We start from the raw sequence: 20907 nt of genomic DNA on the forward strand, positions 1-20907 counted from the left end.
ATGGAAAAGGGGTGTTGTGCGACATGAGGTGAGTCTGTCGAAAGTGGTAAATAATTTTTTACAAGAGAAACTTTGCACGAGGTTTTATTCGGTCACGCTCATGGTTAGAATTTAACTCTCAGTTACGACATGACTGTTTCCACGGCAACAGGACCTGCACGATTACATGTATTTCCCAACAATGTAAATACTGTTATACATACTTATTCCCCTTGCATAAGTAATATAAGTATCCAGAAATATTACTGACATTTCCCTTACTTCATGGTCATAAAGTTAGAAATTTGAATTTTGTTCTCCTTGCCTTGATTACATTTGATTTTTATAAGTTATTTTTTTCTTTTTGCAGTTTTATTTCCGAAACTCGTTACTTCTATGACTTAAACGTTATTATATTTATTTTTCACTTCAGGGTTCTTTAATAAACATATGAAAGTCATTGACGTACTTGTTACGCAACGGTAAGAGCGTAACTGAACCAAAAGTCAACTGAAATGTGAAAATATACCCTGAACGATGTAATATTCGTGAACCTCTTTATCTGTTTTGTGTTCCTTAATTTTCCGGACACGAACCGACTTCAGAACGTCACCCAATTAAAATGGAAGCAGGATAACGGGAGAGCAAACCAAACGTTGCTGACTTCAAAGAAATTCAACTACAAAGCTATTGTGAGACATGACACTATTAGGCCTGGTGAAACAGTTGTTTCTGTGAGATGCACACCTGCAGGACCCACTGACCCCGTTGACGAATCCTTAACTAGAGTGCTCCACATGAAAGTAGTGTGGAGGAGGACGTAGAGTAACATCCCTTCTGTAACAACGGGTTCCAGATAAAATACAGATTCAACGAGGACCGCACACTTACTTAAAGTTACCCAACAAGTAGCAGAAGCAGCCGGAGTTGTAGTAATTCTAGTGAAGTAACAGTTTTAGAAGTAGAAATGGCCGCAGAAGTAGCAGTAGTAGCAGAGTAGTAGTAGCAGTGGTAGTGGTGGTAGTAGTAGTAGTAGTAGTAGTAGTAGCAGTGGTAGTGGTGGTAGTAGTAGCAGAAATGGTAGTAGTAGTAGTGGTGGTGGTAGTAGTAGTAGTAGTAGTAGTAATAGTAGTAGTAGTAGTAGTGGTGGTAGTGGTGGTAGTAGTAGCAGAAATGGTAGTAGTAGTAGTGGTGGTGGTGGTGGTGGTAGTAGTAGTAGTAGTAGTAGTAGTAGTAATAGTAGTAGTAGTGGTGGTAGTGGTGGTAGTAGTAGCAGAAATGGTAGTAGTAGTAGTAGTAGTGGTGGTGGTGGTGGTAGTAGTAGTAGTAGTAGTAATAATAGTAGTAGTAGTAGTAGTAGCAGTGGTAGTGGTGGTAGTAGTAGCAGAAATGGTAGTAGTAGTGGTGGTGGTGGTGGTGGTGGTGGTAGTAGTAGTAGTAGTAGTAGTAGTAGTAATAGTAGTAGTGGCAGTAGTAGTAGTGGTGGTAGTGGTGGTAGTTGTAGAAGAGGTAGTAGTGGAAGCAGGTTAGCAGTAGTGGAAGTGGTAATGGCAGCGGTAGTAGCGGTAGCAGCAGTAGTAGCAGTAGTAGTAGTAGCAGCAGTAGTAGCAGTAGTAGTAGTAGCAGCAGCAGCACCAGTAGTAGTAGTAGTAGCAGTAGTAGTAGTAGCAGCAGTAGTAGCAGTAGTAGTAGTAGTAGTAGTAGTAGTAGTAGTAGTAGTAGTAGCAGTAGTAGTAGTAGCAGCAGCAGCACCAGTAGTAGTAGTAGTAGCAGTAGTAGTAGTAGCAGCAGTAGTAGCAGTAGTAGTAGTAGCAGCAGCACCAGTAGTAGTAGTAGTAGTAGTAGTAGTAGTAGTAGTAGTAGTAGTAGTAGTAGTAGTAGTAGTAGTAGGGGCAGTAGTAGTGGTAGTTGTAGAAGAGGTAGTAGTGGATGCAGGTAAGCAGTAGTGGAAGTGGTAATGGTAGCGGTAGTAGCGGTAGTAGCGGTTGAAGTAATAACAGTGGTAGTAGCAGAAGTATCTGTAAATGTAGTCGCAGAAACAGAAGTAGTAAAAGTAGTGGTTGCAGAAGTAGACGTAGCACTTGTAATGAAAACAATAGCGTAGTGGTATTAGTAGAGTATAGTGAACCAGTGAGTTTAGGATATAGTAACACCACTTCTAGTGGTAGAAGTAGCAGCAGTAGTAGTAGTAGAGGCAGAAGTAATAGTAGTAGCCTCAACAGTAGTAGTAGGAGTAGTGATAACACTTGTAGTAGCAGCAGTAGTTGTAGTAGTAGCAGTAACAGTAGTGGTGACAACACTAATATTAGTAGTAGTAGTAGCAGCAGCAGCAGCAGTAGTTGTAGTAGTAGCAGTAACAGTAGTGTTGACAACACTAACAGTAGTAGTAGTAGTAGTAGTAGCAGCAGCAGCAGCAGCAGCAGCAGCAGCAGCAGCAGCAGCAGCAGTAGTAGTAGTAGTAAAAGCAGTTGCAATAGCAGCAGCAACAATACTATTAGGCAAGCTATTCGAACAGTTTGATGTATTACCCGAGCGCAGAGTGATGTCGTCTTGCGTTATAAAGAACCTCGCAACAATTACAGACATAAGGTCCGAACTAACGGAAATTCTCTGTAATCAAATTCAGTGTTAAGCAAAACGTCACCAGACAAAAATGATGAGCGTTTTGGTATTCACAGACATCAACGTGAACTTGAATACAAGCTGATATTCCAGCCATATTTTTGTGATGATGTATAACGGTTTCTGTAACACTTTCGGGGCTGTATTCCAAACATGTTGCGGGAACACTTGTTTCACCCGAGCCTCTGTGTGCCAACGACGTCGCCGACACGTGGCAACGTTTACACAAACCGCATCCAGTGTGTATTCCTTAAGGACAACAGAGGCTTGTTTATGGACACGGAATTTGGCGTTAATGTGATACACCTGGCGGTCAACATGACATCCGCGGTGCGTGCATTGTAGCCGTTCCCTTGTATCGTTTATGCGTCTAATTGTATCAACATTTATCAATAAAAGACGCGTTATAAGGAATACATCATCATCATTAACGACTGAGCAGATGTGACGTTAGCTCTATACAATACAGCCACTAGTCCGTTAGACTAGTGAAAATCTAAAGTTGTTTTATCCTAAATCTAGTTATCGTACAGAATTGGCGATGTGAAATGTGCTTCTGACTTGTTGGTGCAGCCAGTGGCATGTCATTGTAGTGTTACAAAAAGAAATGCTCCAAGTCTTACATTAATATAGAAGGAGAATCAGTATTTGATATCATAAAATAGAACTGAACCTAAGGCCTTTCAACAAAACTCAGATGCAGTCTTTATTCACCCATAATTAAAAGATTTACAACATTTGGTTAATGACCTTCATCCTGTTTTTGCAAGCAAAACGTCAGTGAAAACGACAAAACCATTTTCATAAATATAATGATTAGCTCCATCGCGTGGTGATATCCCAACTGCATAGTGACGATATCCCAGCGATGTGGCGGTAATAAAACAGTGTAGATGTCAAGTGTTTGCGAAAAGGTGAGCGTATCCTGGTGGCAAGCGTCACAAACACATTCAGAGGCAAGTCAATGGCTCAGCCGAGGAAAACGTGAAAATATCAGGTACAGTTCAAGTAGGGAATTGACACGGACATACGTTTTGTGGCGCATGTCTCAAATTTCCTCAAACCATGGACTCATGAGTTTCATGATTTACATTCAGATAAATATCTGAGATACGATATCGATCATGGTTGCTTGGGATGAAGAAATCGTGTGGTCCGGGATAGTGATATGGGTTGTTTGCCATGACGCTACTCGTTTTACCATCCGATCAGCAGAACGCGGGTTATAATCCGACCGCAGTTTGGTGACAATCACTTAAACGCCACACGCACGCATGCACGCATGCATGCACGCACGCATGCATGCATGCACGCACGCATAATGCTATTATCTAGATTGCATTAGTACACCAACCATGCATTTGCTTGGCACTTACTATGCACGGTTAATATTTTAAATATAATAAGTCTTTCAAGTAAAGATAATGACTCCGAGTGGTGTTTAGTGAGTGAGTTTAGTTTTACGCCGCACTGAGCAATATTCCAGCTATATGGCGGGGGTCTGTAAGTTATCGAGTCCGGACCAGACAATCCAGTGATCAACAGCATGAGCATCGGTCTGCAGAAGTAGGGAACCGAGGACATGTGTCAACTAAGTCAGCGAGCCTGACTACCCAATGCCATTAGTTGCCTCTTAAGAGAAGCATAGTCACCTTTTGTGGTAAGCATGGGTTGCTGAAGACCTATTCTACCCCGGAGCTGCACGGGTCGTGGCGCCTTATGATTAAATCAAGTCATGATAGCCTACACAGGTACATGTTTCCTTCCTTTTGCTCATACAAACCTATTAATAGTCACGCCGCTATACACCCAGTTGTACAACATTACTGGGAAGCTATTTTCATGTCATTTAGAGTGAGTGTGTGAGCGAGTAAGTAACATTTTACGCCGCTTTTAGCTATATTCCAGCAAAATCACAATGGGGAACATCCGAAATGGGCTCCACATATTGTACCCACGTGGGGAATCGAACCCGGGTCTTCGGTTTGACGAGCGAACGCTTTAACCACTAGGCTACCCCACCTCTCCACGTGTCATTTAGATCAAAACATTATTTGACAACACATGACCATGGTTTCCATGGTGAAACGTGCCATGAGGCAGAATCAGGCAATATTCTTGGCAACCTCATTGTATGACGATCTACCAGGACATGCATGTGCTCGCGTCACCTGAAACACCTTTAAAATTAATCATATACAAATATATCGACAGGTGTTTGGAAACCCCTCTTGACGTAAAGGCGCACCTTTTTAACGCCTGCTACAGAGGCGACCACCGACGTCAACGTGAGTAAATAATTTACTCAGATGCAGCGTGAATGTCCTGCTAATTGGTGATTCACTCCATGTTACCAGGGAGACATGTTTAAAAGGAAATGACCCTCTTGTCTGCGAGTAGCCGGACCTGCTCTGGAGTAGTCCAAATGACAAATACACGCCGTTCACTAGAAACATCCCCGCGTGTTTGCGTATCGTTGTGCTAGATAAGAAAACCCAACTGTTTCATCAAATATCACACTCACAGTAGACAGTGTATCCTTTCCTTAATGTATTTTTTATCCAATGATATTTTAAACAATTTCAGTTATGCAAAGATACGATATATCGCAGTCGAACTCCTTTAATATAACCCTGTGCAAAGATATCCCACTAAAGACAACTTACCTAAGATCTTAAATGTTCATGACATAGCATACACAGTCCTAGACAATCATTTCCTTCATGTATAATGTCCTTCACGTATAACCATCACAATCTTAATAACACAAATATCATATTGTTTCGTAAAGGCGGTATTCTGAGATATTCTGAAAAATGGACTTTTCGTACAAATCCTCTTAAGGTGGTTACACACTACAAATATCTCGGAATAATATTTTCATCTAGGATAGTGCGGACAAAAGCCTGTGAAACACTTGCTCAACAAACAAGCAAAGCTTGCCTCTCTGTTTTCAGACTCTTTGACAAGTATCAAGAACTAAGCTGTTCAAGTGCAAGAGCTATATTTGATAGAAAGTGGCACCTAAACTACTGTATACGATCATAAATATTCTGATCTAATCGAGAAGTCACATACTATGCATCTCAAACGGTTTCTGAAAATTTGAAAATGTGCTTCAAAAGAAAGTCCCAAATGACGAACTTGGACGTCATCCCATCTGCGTATTAAAACAGATTCAAGCTAATCAAGGTTTGGTTCGAGATGTCATCAATGTCATCCACTACGGTGCTACATAATATTAAAACATTTCATGACATGTCCAGAACGAACTGGACATCCAATGTTAGACCATTACTATTCAGAAACGAATATTCAGTATTTCGAATAGCAAGATTAAAGTGAACATGTACAGGCCTAAGGAGGATGCCCCAAGTGTTCATTCTTTTATGCCACAGAGGCAGAAACTGAGAATCATGTTATCTTCCGATACGACAAATATCAGCGATACAGGGGCAGTTACTTTAACCAATTACAAAATGTCTGACTACAAAGGACCTTCCACTCTGCCGTCAAGTTTGCAATCCAAAATTATGTACTGTACAACACTATTTTCACATTTTGTTTTTAAAGTAAAATCCCAACACAAATTATGACCACTGTTTCACGAAACTGCCAAAACCTGTATGTATGTGTGTATGGATGGATGGATGCATGGATGGATGCATGGATGGATGGATGCATGCATGCATTTATATAACCATCACAAAAGACAATCCATATTGTTAAAACCTTAGGACATAGCACAGAACGTCTTATTCCTTAACAACCATATCCTGTTCAACGCTGTCATCTATACAATCAATACAACCAAATCCCACTGACAACCTTATCCTATTGCAAACAACCATATCAAATAACATAATACACACAGAGTACAGTCACGTGCAATTATATCTAATACTTTACTGACCCAACATTTGCACCTGACAGAATACTGCCTTGTATACTGCATCATGTACAATTACCGTCACGTACAATAAATTGTCATGCTGTCAAAGAACATTAAGTTCCATGCAAAACTAACTGACACAGGCATACCATGCAATTCATTCCAACTTTCATCTCGTGGGAGATTTCCAAACGCTGTTCCGATGTGATGTTGTCACAGTTCCAAGTCCCTTCGTCAAATAGAACTTTTCAGCAGAGCAATCAATGTTAAACAATGTCATTTCGACTATTGGCACATCCCAAATATTGACCCAATGTCGTTCTAAAGCCCCGAACATAGCATTAGAATACATGCATATTGGAGTATGATTCATGTACAACCCCTTCAAGGTCCTTACACGTGTAGTCCAAATAACTAGAGGGTCTTAAAGGAATGAAAACGGACTTGCTGGCTCGGAATCAGTATACTGTGTCTGAGCGGGTAGTCACGTTAACGGCGGTCTGGTATCTCAGTGGTCCGGCGTGACAAAACCAGTATTAGGTTAACTACTGCATGCAGCGACACAACTAAAATAAACGTCGTTTCAGTCACGGACGCGACATATACCAACCACAGATTCAGTTCATGCAGTGTTAATACTGCATGGTCAACAAATAGGAAAAAGACATAATCCCAGTGGCTGGCGTCAATATTCTGGTTAGAATTGGTCTTAAGCAACCCATGCTTGTCAGAGGAATCTATCGGGTGGTCAGGCTCCCGGACTAACATATGTTATGTGGGTGCTCATGATCTCAGTCACTAGGATCTCTGGGCCTGACTGATTATTTACAGTGAAGCCAAACACCATTCAAAGCAAAAGGAAACCCCCTAACAAAAGAAAAAAGTAAAAGAAAAAGAAACAAACACGGAAAAGGGCAGACACAAAAATGAAAATGAAATACATACAATACAAATAGAATGAAACCAAATTACCAAATATATACGAGGGACCGTTCGAGCACAATTCGAATTTGGAGTAATTACCGTGAATGACAACGAAGAGAATGAAACATAAACAAAACGAAGACGAAGTGAATTATTTTCATTCCCGTCACTTACACCATGGCCGATGTAGTCATGCAATTAAATGACGTTTCAAATACAAATAATATAAAAACCACACCATTAACGTCAGGAACTACACAGTCTCGATTTTTAGCAGCCAAAACAGACTCGTCTGTCCGCCAAAGGCAAAGTATGTGAATAGCATACCATTATGAAAAGCAGGGGATATTGGATTTACAAAATTGATAAAATGCAAACGATGAAGCCAAGGAGGAAACAGACGATTGAACTGAAATTAAAGGGAAATGTGATAATTAATTCCATTCTTTGGAAATGTTCCATCTGTACGGATACATATTACTTTTTCTCATATGCAACATCCCCTACTTTTTTTAATGCTTAATTTTTATGTTTTTTAATGAACGGGTCGCTGAAAATCACTGAAAACACGAGGGGGTCACATCCGTTAAGCTGGGATTACACATGTACCCGCACTCTACCTGTGACATCCATTTCTACCTAGGTTTACACCTGAACGTAGTTATTTCCACACCTGAAGATCCGGATTAGAATTGATCTTCAGCAACCCCTGTTTGTCGTAAGGGAACGGGGTCATTAGGCTCGCTGATTTGGTTAAAATATATTATCGTGTTATAGTTGCATAGATCGATGCTCACGCTGTTGATCACTGGATTGTCAGGTCAGGACTCGATTATTTACTAACGTTTACTGGAATATTGCTGAGTAAAATAAACTCACTCATCACATGTATCCGGCCACGCCTGTATTGTAAACAATCAAAATAGTATCCATTAAGGCATTCGAAAATATAGATATGGAGTAAATATTGAGGTTGTTTCAGTATTATTGTTTGTTAATTTATTTGTTGTTTAATAAGTCAAGACAATAGAGAGATCAATATCATGAGCATCGATGAACGAATTTTTATGTACCATGATCAAATTTTAGCGTTGTCAGAACAAGGAGAATCAAGATAGGACACGATGGTGGCAATACGGCATTTTGAAGAAAATTACTAGGGTGAATATCATCAGCTCGAAGTCCATCGTCAACGGTTGTATGGCTATGTTCCCATGTCAGATGCATAGTTCAAATATCTGCTTGTTTATTTTGAACTAACCGGGCAAACCCTTTCTACAGAGTAGAATTAGCATACATCGGATGTACATGACATTAAATCATTATACTGTAGGTATCGCCATGATGTGTCACGTGAAAAGGGAATTCCACGAGTAAGCAAGAAAATATGACGTCATACGGTGATTATTCCAACCCCAAGTGTATTGTTACACATATGTGAAATCGAAACATACTGATTGCAGCACACGTATTCAAAATGTACAGATGCTGATGTGGAAAAATATGTTGATGCCTAATGTATTTTGTACAAAAGCATTACATGGATACGGATAAGTTTTGGGTAATAAAACGATTATGTGTAAAAGGCTCATCACCCGGAATGCGGAATGTCAATATTAGACAAAATCGTTGAGATTCTAATGGGCCAGACAAAGTTTTTAAGAGCGTTATCGCGAATTACTGGAAAGCGATATATTCAACGTGATAGTCACGAACAAAAGAACAACACCAAAATACCCCCTTCCCCACACATTCACTTAAAATATATAAATAAAAAAACACACAGCTTTGATCTAAGGTAAAGCTTTTGATGGTGAAACAATTTCAAACTCAGTGACCGTTTGTTTCCAAAAAGATGACGAGAATTTCTAAGAATGGTTGTAAGCAAATTCTAGACAGCGTTACTCCCTTCATGGCCGTCCGTTAAACACAATCCCAAGTTTACAGGTTCAGCAGCAATGTCTTACGTAGTAAATAGAAATGTCGATTCGATAATAGATTATTCGTGAACCACGTTCTGCAATCGGTTTAATGTCTACCGGTTCCTGCTTAAGGAATGTGTCGTGACTGGGTGACAATGTGCACGGGAAACGTCTGGGGAGGTAGAAGAGGGATCAGTATCAACATCCACCTCCAAAATAAACATCATCCTCGACGCTGCCCCGACACCCTTGCAACGAACATTAATGAGACGTAATGAGACTACCCTGTTCAGAAACGTAAGGAATGTGGAACATTCGCACGAACACACCACTCATCAAACATCGACGTGCGTTTTTCTGTAAGCTTTGGGATCAAGAGTCATCTGTCATGACTAAAATCGTGACGTTTTAATTAGACACAATCGTGTACTACTTATCATTGGTTGTCATGGTGACGTGAAATAAAATATGGTAAAATACAGTAACAATGCCACTAATTAATACATAACGATGACGTGGCAACAATGTGATAACAAGACGAACAATGTGATAACAAGCACAATAACATACAAGCGTAGATAGACAGACAGACAAACTGACGAAGCAGATGCATTCATTGTAAAAGTATATAAACAGGCAAATAGACGAATCACACAAATTCATTGTAGATTGCAGAGACACAGGCAAATAGACAAAGCTCAGACATCAAATATACAAGTATATGAAGTACAAAAATTCATCGTAGACAGGTAAATAAATACATATAGATGAAACACACAATCACACAACAATATGGATAGATGGATTAGTAAATAAAAGAAGTAGACACATGTATTGCAGGTACATGCAGATAGGTAGTTCAATAGATAAATCGACAAACATATAGATCGACACAAATTCATTGTGGATAGAAAGGTGAATAGATAGATAAAAAATAAGCAGATAGATGAAGCACAATCTTTGTGAAAGATAGATGGATGGGTGGATGGATGGATAGACGGATAGACTGAACACATATCAGTCGTAACAAGCAGACAGAGAGTGCACACACATCTTTTTAGGGGCAAAATATATTCAGCGTATTAGTAATATCATTATTTATTTCAAACCAGTTATGCAACAAGCTTGAATGAAACAAAATAAAGTTACCTTACAGTCCACGGATTTTTCTCTTATGTTCGAAACGTAGTAAATAATCTTGAATGCATATATGAGAAATATATGAAAACTTTCAACCTGGAATTTGCGATGTTTAAAATCTAAGTAACAGGGACGAATAAGGGTTACATATTGGCCAATCAAATCGAAGTTTTATAACTAGCTACAAGAAACTGGGATGTAAAACGACACAACATTGCTACCAATCCAGACATTTTGAAACTTGTCTATTTTTAGACGCGGACACGTGACACGGGCGTTGCCACATGAATCATGCTTCAAAATTTGGTATACTATTCTTTTTGGAAAGCTTTAGCAGATTTGTTTTTACACAATATTTAATTTGTATAAAATACATGTATAGCTTCAGTAACTGTATTCAGTTCTCTTTTGTTTTTATTTTCTTAAGGTTTCGGAGAACTGTTAATTTCTGTTAAGGTTAAATCATTTTGAACGTGTTTTTTAAACATTGGGATTAAATTAGCCTATACACATTTAAACATATATTAATATATTATATGAATACTTTCTGTGACTGCTTTCGTTAATGTTGTTTTTGTAATGATCTAGTTGTACTGAATTGATAATTGTTTCAATGATTTTTTTTCTGTTTAGGTTAAATTGTTTTAAATAATGTAACGTGATTCCACAAAATGAAGTGACTTTAAGATTACTGAAAACAGCAAAACACAAAAATATTAATATTAATGTATGTTTGAGCATGATATCCTTTGTGCACAGGAACATAATGTAATCTGTAATAACTTAATGTAATGTGTTACGACAGCAATAAATTACAGTAAGAATGAAAAAGTATTTTCACGAATCTGCCGAAAGATACACCGCCCAAGAATGCGATATTTGAAGTTTCACTTTTGCAAAAAGTTTAAAATTCCAACAGACAGTGATCTTGCTTTCAATAAATACCGATCTTAATAGGACTTTAAACAAAAGCCCGGCGAAGATCAGGGAGCGCAGACAATCAAACAGACGACAGAGAGAAAATCGTTTAACAATGATAAACATAAGATCTTGAGAAACAAGAGAAATGAAACTGTAAAACTCACCCAAAAGGAGAATAATGACACGCTGCATAATTATATTGCTGCGAAATATAATAACCAATTGTCCAGAGAATATTAACTTGTCTTGAGGTTCTCCCTGCTGATGGTGAATGAAGTCGCCCGGTCCAGAGCGTGAGTGATGTTACTCCCGGCACAAACACTGACTAACTCGCCGAAACAAGTGCGTGACGTTATTTCGTCGGCGACCGCGTGACACTTTTTCACGTCGAGAAGGAGGTATCTGCTGCGACCGATGACGTTCCTGGCGGGGAGGAGACTTTCACATATGGCCGTATTTGTTTTTGATCGCTTCGTTGTATTTGCATCTCGTTTTGATACGATTAACCTCAATTCGTGTCATTTCGATAGCACTATCGGTTTCAGTCATTCGATCATCAATAAATACAGATTATGTATTGGCGAGAGGTGAGAGCGACAGGTGATTCATTTGTACACAGGGTTGTCTTAAAAATGTAGGTATGTACACATTGAAGAAATCTGAGCCATATCTGGCAAGTCATCGTTTCCAACAGTTCATTGTGTCCGCAACCCTGGATTAATGTGCTCAGGAAAATAAAGATACGTACTCTTGATCCATAGAGTTCTATACCTGAATACAATTTACCGTCCTGTGGTGATGTTATTGTAGAATGACAAGCGAACCACTGATTAGAGTTGTACACCAGAATACAATGGTGAGCTCTGTAGGGATGCTATTGTACGATGACAAGGAACCCACTCATCAGAGTTGCATACCAGAATACAATGGTCCGCTGTGTAAGGGATGCGAGAATAAAATGGCAAATAACTGATACAACCAAAGTGATCAGTGTTGTATATCACAATGCAACAGATGCACAATTTCGCAATGCAATACAGCCAGAATCATTTTAAACCGTACTGTGCACTGTACAGTGTACACTGTACTGTACGAGTACACTGTACCGTGGGGCTGAATGCTATGATATGATCACACTCACTGTGTTTACTCTCCCAGCAAATATCAGCACTATCAGGATGAACATGCTCTCAAACCCTCTCACTAAGATCTTCGTCTAGCGAATGAAGCTAAACGATGGGGCAGTGTAAAGGAAACATATTTAATTATCTTTGCACATGCACGACATTGTCACTGCAATTCAAACACTGAAGCTGAAAATGTTAAACAATTCTATATCAACATTCACCTTTGCGAAAATGTCTGACATTTCTCTGAATTGCCACCCAATCAAGCGCGGTATCCAACCACGTGACCAACACTCAGCGTTCTCACCTGTAAATTAGGTTTCTACTTAAATCAAATACACCTGACCTCCCGAGGGTTTTGCTTGTGTGCAACAGGGACGGCGAGTTAAACATGGACAGTCTTGAGCAAATATATACATGTTTGTAAGTCTTGGAATCCTTATAACAACAAAAGAATTTGTTCTTTTGACAAATCAATCCCAATACTTGGAAATGAGCAGACTGGAATCGTGGACCGTTGTAAAAATATCTCCAGTTCAAATTTTTGAGGCCTCATTTGTAATCAAAGAAATGGGATTAAAATACTTTTTCGAATGTTATACGTCGTGTTTTTTAGAGAACAGCGTTGATGGTATTCGAACTATGTCACAAGTGATGTGCTTTATGGGGCTCTTTGACGTTAAGACACTTTTGAAGATGAAACGAGATTATGCTTTTGTCATGGAAAGCTGTCTTTCGTAAATGACACCGTAGGCTTTGTCACTGCTAACTCACTAACACACTGGTGGCGGGTTCGAATCCGATTTCGAATCCTTTGTATGATGCGTGTGTACATTGTTTTCCATATGGTCAAAAGTTTGTGGCCAACGACAGTGCTGTTGTTCCTCCAACACGTCCTAGGATAGGGAAATGCTGTTCAACTCAATAGGGGGTGGTGGGGTAGCCTTGTAGGTAGAGCGTTCACTCATCCCACCAAATGACCCGGTTTCGATTTCCCATATGGGTACAGTGTGTGAAGCCCATTTCTGGTGTCCCCTGCCTTGATATTGCTGGAATATTGCTAAAAGCGGCGTAAAAACAAACTCACTCACCTCAATAGAAATAGCGGCAAAAATCGTTTCCACATCCATAAGAAATCTCTTCTAATACAGCGTTAATTGTACAATTCAGTCTGCATTATGAACATGTATTTTTTTACAGCTGTAAGATATTGTATGTAAACAATAGAATCAGGACCAAACAATTCAATGATTATCACATGAGATACGCCGACAGTGCATATTATTCGATTCCCAGTGAATTGCAAGATTATTCGCTGCGTATTGACATGTAGAAATATCGGAAAAACCATTGTATTTTTGCGTCATTAGCAGGGGTGACGTCGTTCAGATCATACTGTGACGTAAAGTCGTAATGACGTCACAAAAGAGCAGTTCCAGATGATACCATGGGAAGCAGCTGAAACGGCGAGCTGACGACACTTCCCTATTACGTCATACTCGACGTAAATGAGTGTAAACAGTAAAACCCGTGATGGCCTTTTGGTTTACTTTTGTGTTTACAATGTCGATATACATCACGTGTTGGCCAATTTCCGGGTGTTATTGAGTATTTGAAGTACGGGAATATTTCATTTGAAACCTTTAGCCTACGCCGTCTGATACAAATAAAATATTTCCGTGTTTTGAATACTCTATAACACCCGAAAATTGGCCAGCACATGATATTTATCTCCTAATAAAACCAAAACTCCGACTCGCTCACCCTCTTGACCATTGATTCCGTCAATAATATCAACACCAAATTCATAATTAATAATAAATTAAATTTAATTTGAATTAATTCTAATGTTTCAAGACGTAATGGTTTTATGAGGGCCCTGGAAACTATCCTTACACCCATTCTTGCATCATCTTCAGATGACGAAACAAGACCAAATGTTGCTAGGGTACCAAATGAAGTGATCTCTTCTCTTCAAATCCTGGCAGCTTGATTTCACCATCGTTCTTGGCTGGGCCAATGTTGTTAGTCCGGTTCCCGATGTAACAGCAATCTTAGCTTTATGGCTAGGTCACAGCCACAAGATAACGCTTATTTTGTGAAACTGGGATGGGATGGGTGAAGTGAGGTTCATGTTTGTTGATTAAACAGGGCTGTTGTACCTGAGCAAGATGACAAACTGGATGCTTTATGTTGCTGATGACAAGAGGGATGGAAAGGAGACGATAGATACTTTGGGAACCCCATGAATAACGTTTGGAAACGACGCTGTTGTTGATGATGATGATGACGGTGATGATGACAATGTTGACGACGACGGCGACGACGATGATGAAACGATATATTGTTTGAGAACTTCACAGGTAACACATACAATTGTGATGTTGACATTGTTTTTGTTGTTGATGATGTTGTTCTTGATGATGAAAATATAGCTAATTATAGATATAGATAGTTTGAGAACTATACAAGCAACCTATGGAATTGTCATGTCGACGGTGTTCTTGAAGATGATAACGGCGATGATGATGACGACGATGATGGTGAGGGGATAGTGGCTGAAGAACTTCACAAGTAACGTATGAAATTGCAATGTCGACGCTGTTGTTGATGATGCTGATGATGATGAAGAAGGGGGAGATGATGGTGATGGTGATGGTGATGACAACCAAGGTATATTATATGACATGTATGATATATATAATATATATCATGAGACCATGTTAACATTCACAAAATACAGAGTATATAATTACTCAGGAAGCAAAAGAAACTCCAATCGACAAAATTGTTATGCTGCAAAAATGAATTCCTTGGAAGAATTTCTAAGAAAGGGTATTTTTTAACTCTTCAAAGCCTTGTCCTGCAAATAACACGACTTGTGTATACCATATGACACATACTTTCACCGGCAGCTTAAGAAAAAGACGCAGCAATTACCAAAGACCTTTAAAACGCCTTGAGATACGTGCACCAGCACAGCGAGCTTAATACCCGGTATTTGCACTTCACCCAGTCGACAGTCGACATCATTAAGGTGCACACTTTCAGAGAAGGCTATGTAAAGGTCGTCTCTCCCGCGTTCTCTCAATTTGCACCACAGTGTGGTTCCTTGTAGGTCAAATGGCAACTTACAAAGTCAACGTTTTGGAAAACAAATAATTTAAACCATTTTTGTTAAGGTCTGTGCATGAACGCACAGTGCCAGTTAGGTCAAATGTAAAATATGTTATATTTGGGATTACACTTTCTTAGTTAAGTACAAAATTCAGTACTTTTGTTGGGTTGAGTTCATTCCTGGGTTCGAACCCACATCCTCAGGCACCTAATCGCACTCACCCAAAGTCAGATGCCTACGGGGGTTTCACACTACGTATTAAGTTATTTTATCACATGTCATTCACATTACGCCCGAATTGTGAATGCGCTGTGAATGCGCTGTGATGCGATGCGATACGATGAGGTGCGATGAAATTAGGTCCTGCACCTGTTTTTAGTCGGATTACAGTGTACCGAAGACCCAGTCGTCTAAGGTTGACTAGTTCACTTCAGTTTTCGGGCGACGTGGGCCAATAAAAGGCCTATTTGCGCCCAACACATTGTAGTCGTCTAATTCACTGTGGAGAGTTGCCTCCCTTGGGCTGACCAGAAACCAGTGATCTCTCCCACAGTTCGGATCCAAGTCCGCTTCGATTAGGTTTATCAGCAGCATACTTGTGCTTCTGAGTTTTCTGAAAGAAATCAACACTTTCGGTTTCCACTGCATTTTGAGCTTAAACGTCGATATATTACTGGAATACTGTGCAAAGACACGTCATACTTATTCACTCACTCGAATTTATTTCCCCTTTACATTTGCCACATAAGAAAAACAGTTAACGATACGGGCAGGTATACTTGGAATGCTTTATTCTGTGAAGGTGAAATATTTTTATAGTCACATCGTTACAAAATGGCATAACAACTACCTGAGGGTCGGTAGGGTAGCCTAGTGGTTACAGCGTTCGCTCGTCACGCCGAAGACCTGGGTTCGATTCCCCACATGGATACAACGTTAGAAGCCCATTTCTGGTGTCCCCAGCCGTGATATTGCAGGAATATTGCTAAAAGCGGCGTAAAATCAAACTCACTCACTATAGGGTAGTGCTTACAATAAGCAATACACGAAACCTGTTTAGCTTGTCAAAGACAATGGAAATAAGCTTAGCTAAGATACACAGCGTTCATGAACGGTGTTCATGTTAGAGAACTCTGTGTATCTTAGCTAAAAATTGGACATTTGCTAAAACTAACGCTAAAAGTGATACAACATACGCACAAATTGATGAGATACATTTCACAACGTAATTAAACTTTGAAAGACTTTTAAAGGCATATGGTATCTACAGGCAATTCTCTGATGACGAATGTGTGTTGGTGACAGAAGTTTGAGCTTGTTGGTTCAGGTCTGGGCATTAGAAATTCTGAATGTAAAATCAGTCTTACCGTTTTGTGTGACATTGGATGTCACTATAAAATCGTCTGTGTGTCTAACTGTTTGACATGGTCGGTCGGTGACCCTCCTGTTTGTCCGACGTGATTGACCAAACTGAATGCCCCGTCTGTGTAGCCAACATTTTTTTTTCAGTTTGTGTGATACATTTGTGTCTGGATGATCCGTCTCTGGGACCATGTGGTTGTCCCGTCTCTTTGCCCCATGTGCTTGTCCCGTCTGAATGGCCCATCTGGTTGTCCCGTCTCCGTGATCCGTCTGATTGTCCCGTATGGTTGTCCCGTCTCTGTGACCCGTCTGGTAGGCCCATCTGGTTGTGACATCTCTGTGATCCGAGTGGTTGTCCCGTCTCTGTGTCCCGTCTGGCTGTCGCGTTTCTGTGACTCGTACGAATGCCCCTTCTGGTTGTCCCGTCTCTGTGACCCGTCCAAATGACCCGCTTGGTTGTCCCCCCTGAACGTCCCGTCTGCATGACCCGTCTGAATGACCTGTCTGGGTGATTCGTCTGTGTTACCTACATGTTTGACCCGTCTCTGTGACCCGTCGGAATGGTCAGAGTGTTTGAATTGTCTGGTTTACCAGTCTGTGTGAAAGGTGTGTTTGATACGTCTGAATGACCTCTGTGTCTGACCCGTCTGTGTGACCCCCATGTGTGACCCGTCCTGTTTACCCGTCCTCATGACACGTCTGTATAAACGGGTCTGTATGACCCCTCAGTGTAGGGCTTTTTGAAGATCCACGAGTGACGTCTAGCATGACCTGATCTTCTTTGAAGGTGACACCATATCTTCAAACACAGATTTGATCTTATTCTTTATAAAGTGCTCCCATTCTCAACCACATGTTCACCTGGGTCAGTTACGTTAACTTACAGTTAGGCACAGTTGCGATTCAGAAAGACCCATCCCTGATCGCCAGGATCTCGATTCACTGGTTCTGTTTCAGACCATGGCGTGTCGCACAAGTGACAAACACGTGACGAAGGATTGATTTCTGCGTTTGCACAGACGATCGCAGTTTCATTTAAGCATCTCTCCCAGCATGAGGTGATTGTCTGGTTCCGATACACCTTCTTGTTGCAACCGTTGATTCCGGTATCGCTGAACAGAGTGTATGTATCGTTGAAGCCATCACTAGAGCATGCTGGAACAGAGAATATTTGTTCAGAGCAAAGATATAATTGGACCTCTAAGTCTCGCGGCCCTTTACTTCCGGTACCAGAATACCGACGGCAAGGGTACGGTAGTTGGCCATGAGTCAGTCATCATTAGTGAAATTCCCATAGATTTGGACGTTAATTAACTCCTTCAAACATAATTTTCAATAAATTTAGTTTAGGTCGAATTGCTTTTAATGCTTATCTACCACCTGGGAAATCATCTCTGCGACAAACAAATAATTTGATAATTCCGAAAATGATATAACTATATAAACAACATATATTATATATACCAATCAGGATATTATCGGTATCTATGGCACAAATGAACGTTAAGTTGTATTGATGGCGATGAATCAGGTGCCATTCGATAACTAACCCACGGAGAGAAAATTATGTACACGTAGTTGAAGATGATTTCCAAGATGTTTGCAAAATATCAAAATATAATTATTCTTGCAACAGTTAATTAACACCTAAATCTATGGAAATTTCTCTAATGAAGAATCAACTACTAAAATATTAACAAACTAGTACTTTCTCAATAATGATTGACCGCCAGAAGACTATATTTGAAGGGAATGATAAGATCGCAAATAATGATAGTGAGTTGTACTATAGCAATATCACCATGGGGGACACCGGATATGGTCTTCGCACTCTGTACCCATGTGGGGAAACGAACAAAACCTTCGGCGATACGAGCGAACGCTATAGCCACAAGGCTACCCAAATAATGATAACATTGCACATGGTAACAACATAAAATATAATATGTGTAATTATATTGCACTAACCAACACACTTTTGCTTACAACGTAACATTTATGAAGTCTTATCAGTATGGTCATCTAATCCCACCGGGTACTCGCTGACTGCTGAGTGAACAGAGGAACTTTACCTGAGACCATATGCGTCGGTGTGGGCCTGGACAGAGACGTAGAACTCTTAGGAGTCAAACTGTCAAACATACACAAGGTCGCCGATCCACCCATACCAGGACTAGGGTGGTTAAAGCGGTCGCTCGTCACGGGGAGACTAGGGTTCGATTCCCCACATTGGTACAATGTGTGAAGCCCATTTATGGTGTCCACTGCTGCGATATTGCTGGAATATAGCTAAAATCTTACTATCTTACCCATACGAGGACTTTCCGCAGGCGTTTCTTCAATTGATTTGGTATCTGTGTCCTTTGCAAGTGTATAGACACCGCCACATAATGTTAGCAGTCGATGTAGGGATATAAAGGCTAACATTCTTACCCATCTCGAGTTTGAATCCCAGAGACTTCCTCTTTTATGAACTTCGATGCTTAACATTGAACCTTTGGCATTTCTCTTATACACATTCACATTGATGAAAAGCGTTGTGCACGCGCATTACCTGCACCCAGGCCCTATAACAGCACAAGGAATTCTGAAACTGAATCACGTTGAGAAAATGCCACGCTTGACACAAGACGGCAAGAACCAGATTCTCGCTATGGTTCTTGCGTTTCTTCAGATGTGATGATTGTCAGGCACTGTAATGTGCGCCTATACACCGTTAGGCGTTGGTCAACGTAGACTACATTTTCGGGCCACCGGAAGTGATGCATTTGTACATTACCTTTGACGACAGCTCGACAGGACCGCAATATCCGGGTCTTACACTTCCGAAATCGGTTCATAACAACTGCTGATACTGCAAGAGGACAACTGGGACAAGACAGAGTTATGTCTACGCCAAACGGTGCGAAGATGCCTTAACGCAGGTTTAACGGACCCTTTGCAGATGGACGTCAACGGATTTATCGACGTCGAGAAAAACTGTGTTTTTGCAACATGGTCGTTTTGGAAGGGGTGGTGCCCCATGACCAAGGACAAGTGCTGAATTGACACCGACCCCTCAACATCACTGGCAGACCATGTTTCTGAGAAATCTGTGTCTTCCAATGTCCCGGAGACTGTCTTGCACATGCCACACTGTTTCAACACACACACTACTTGAACACACGCTGCACACTATTTGGACTTACCACCACACTATATCTCTGAACACACTCTGCACACTTATTTGAACTTACCACCACACTTATATTTGAACGCACTCTGCACACTTATTTGAACATACACTCCATACAATTTGAACACGCACTACACTATTTCATATCGACCAGGTGGCCTCGCGTCGACCGCATGTTTCCTGTGCAATGTCCTGCACGTATCACCCACCTAGAAAACATTACCTGGGCTAAACGTTTCGAGAGTGGTGTAGGAAAAAAAGTTTAGCCATTTTTAAGGTGACCTAAAATTCCGGTTCAGATGGTTTGTTTGTTAACGCCGTACAAAAGAAATTACCGGCTATATGACATCGATCTGTAAATAATCGAGTGTGAATCAGACAATCCAGTGATCGACAGCATGAGCACCGATCTAAACAACTGGGATGCTATGGCTTGTGTCAACCGAACCTGGCCACCCGATTCTGCCACCCGCATCTCACGTCGACAAACTTGGGTCGACAAGTCTAGACTAGGCATAAACATGTTCAAAATATATCTTTTATGCTTGTACGAATGCATTCGCCGTAGGAATGTTAAAGACGAGTCCAACCAGAAGTAAATTCTAAAAAACAAAACAAACAAGAAATAACTATATTCTATGTATGAAATACGGGTACAGCGGTGTTTATGACCGTAATATTCCATTGAGTGTTATATCCCTAGTAACGTGTGCAATGGTTTGGTC

At 40.4% G+C, this 20907-nt stretch overlaps 1 protein-coding gene across 1 annotated transcript in view; it reads right to left on the reverse strand.

Annotated features, from left to right (window-relative positions):
* Nucleotides 1–11633, reverse strand: part of LOC137260609 (mucin-22-like) — a 30690-nt gene extending 19057 nt beyond the window's left edge. Inside the window, exon 1 of the mRNA XM_067798202.1 lies at nt 11565–11633. Within this exon, the coding sequence (XP_067654303.1) occupies nt 11565–11592 (28 nt within the window). The 5' untranslated portion in view covers nt 11593–11633. The remainder of the gene's footprint in view (nt 1–11564) is intronic.
* Between the last annotated feature and the right edge of the window lie 9274 nt (nt 11634–20907).

The sequence above is a fragment of the Haliotis asinina genome, chromosome 14 (assembly GCF_037392515.1).
Source record: "Haliotis asinina isolate JCU_RB_2024 chromosome 14, JCU_Hal_asi_v2, whole genome shotgun sequence".
NCBI lineage: Eukaryota > Metazoa > Mollusca > Gastropoda > Lepetellida > Haliotidae > Haliotis > Haliotis asinina.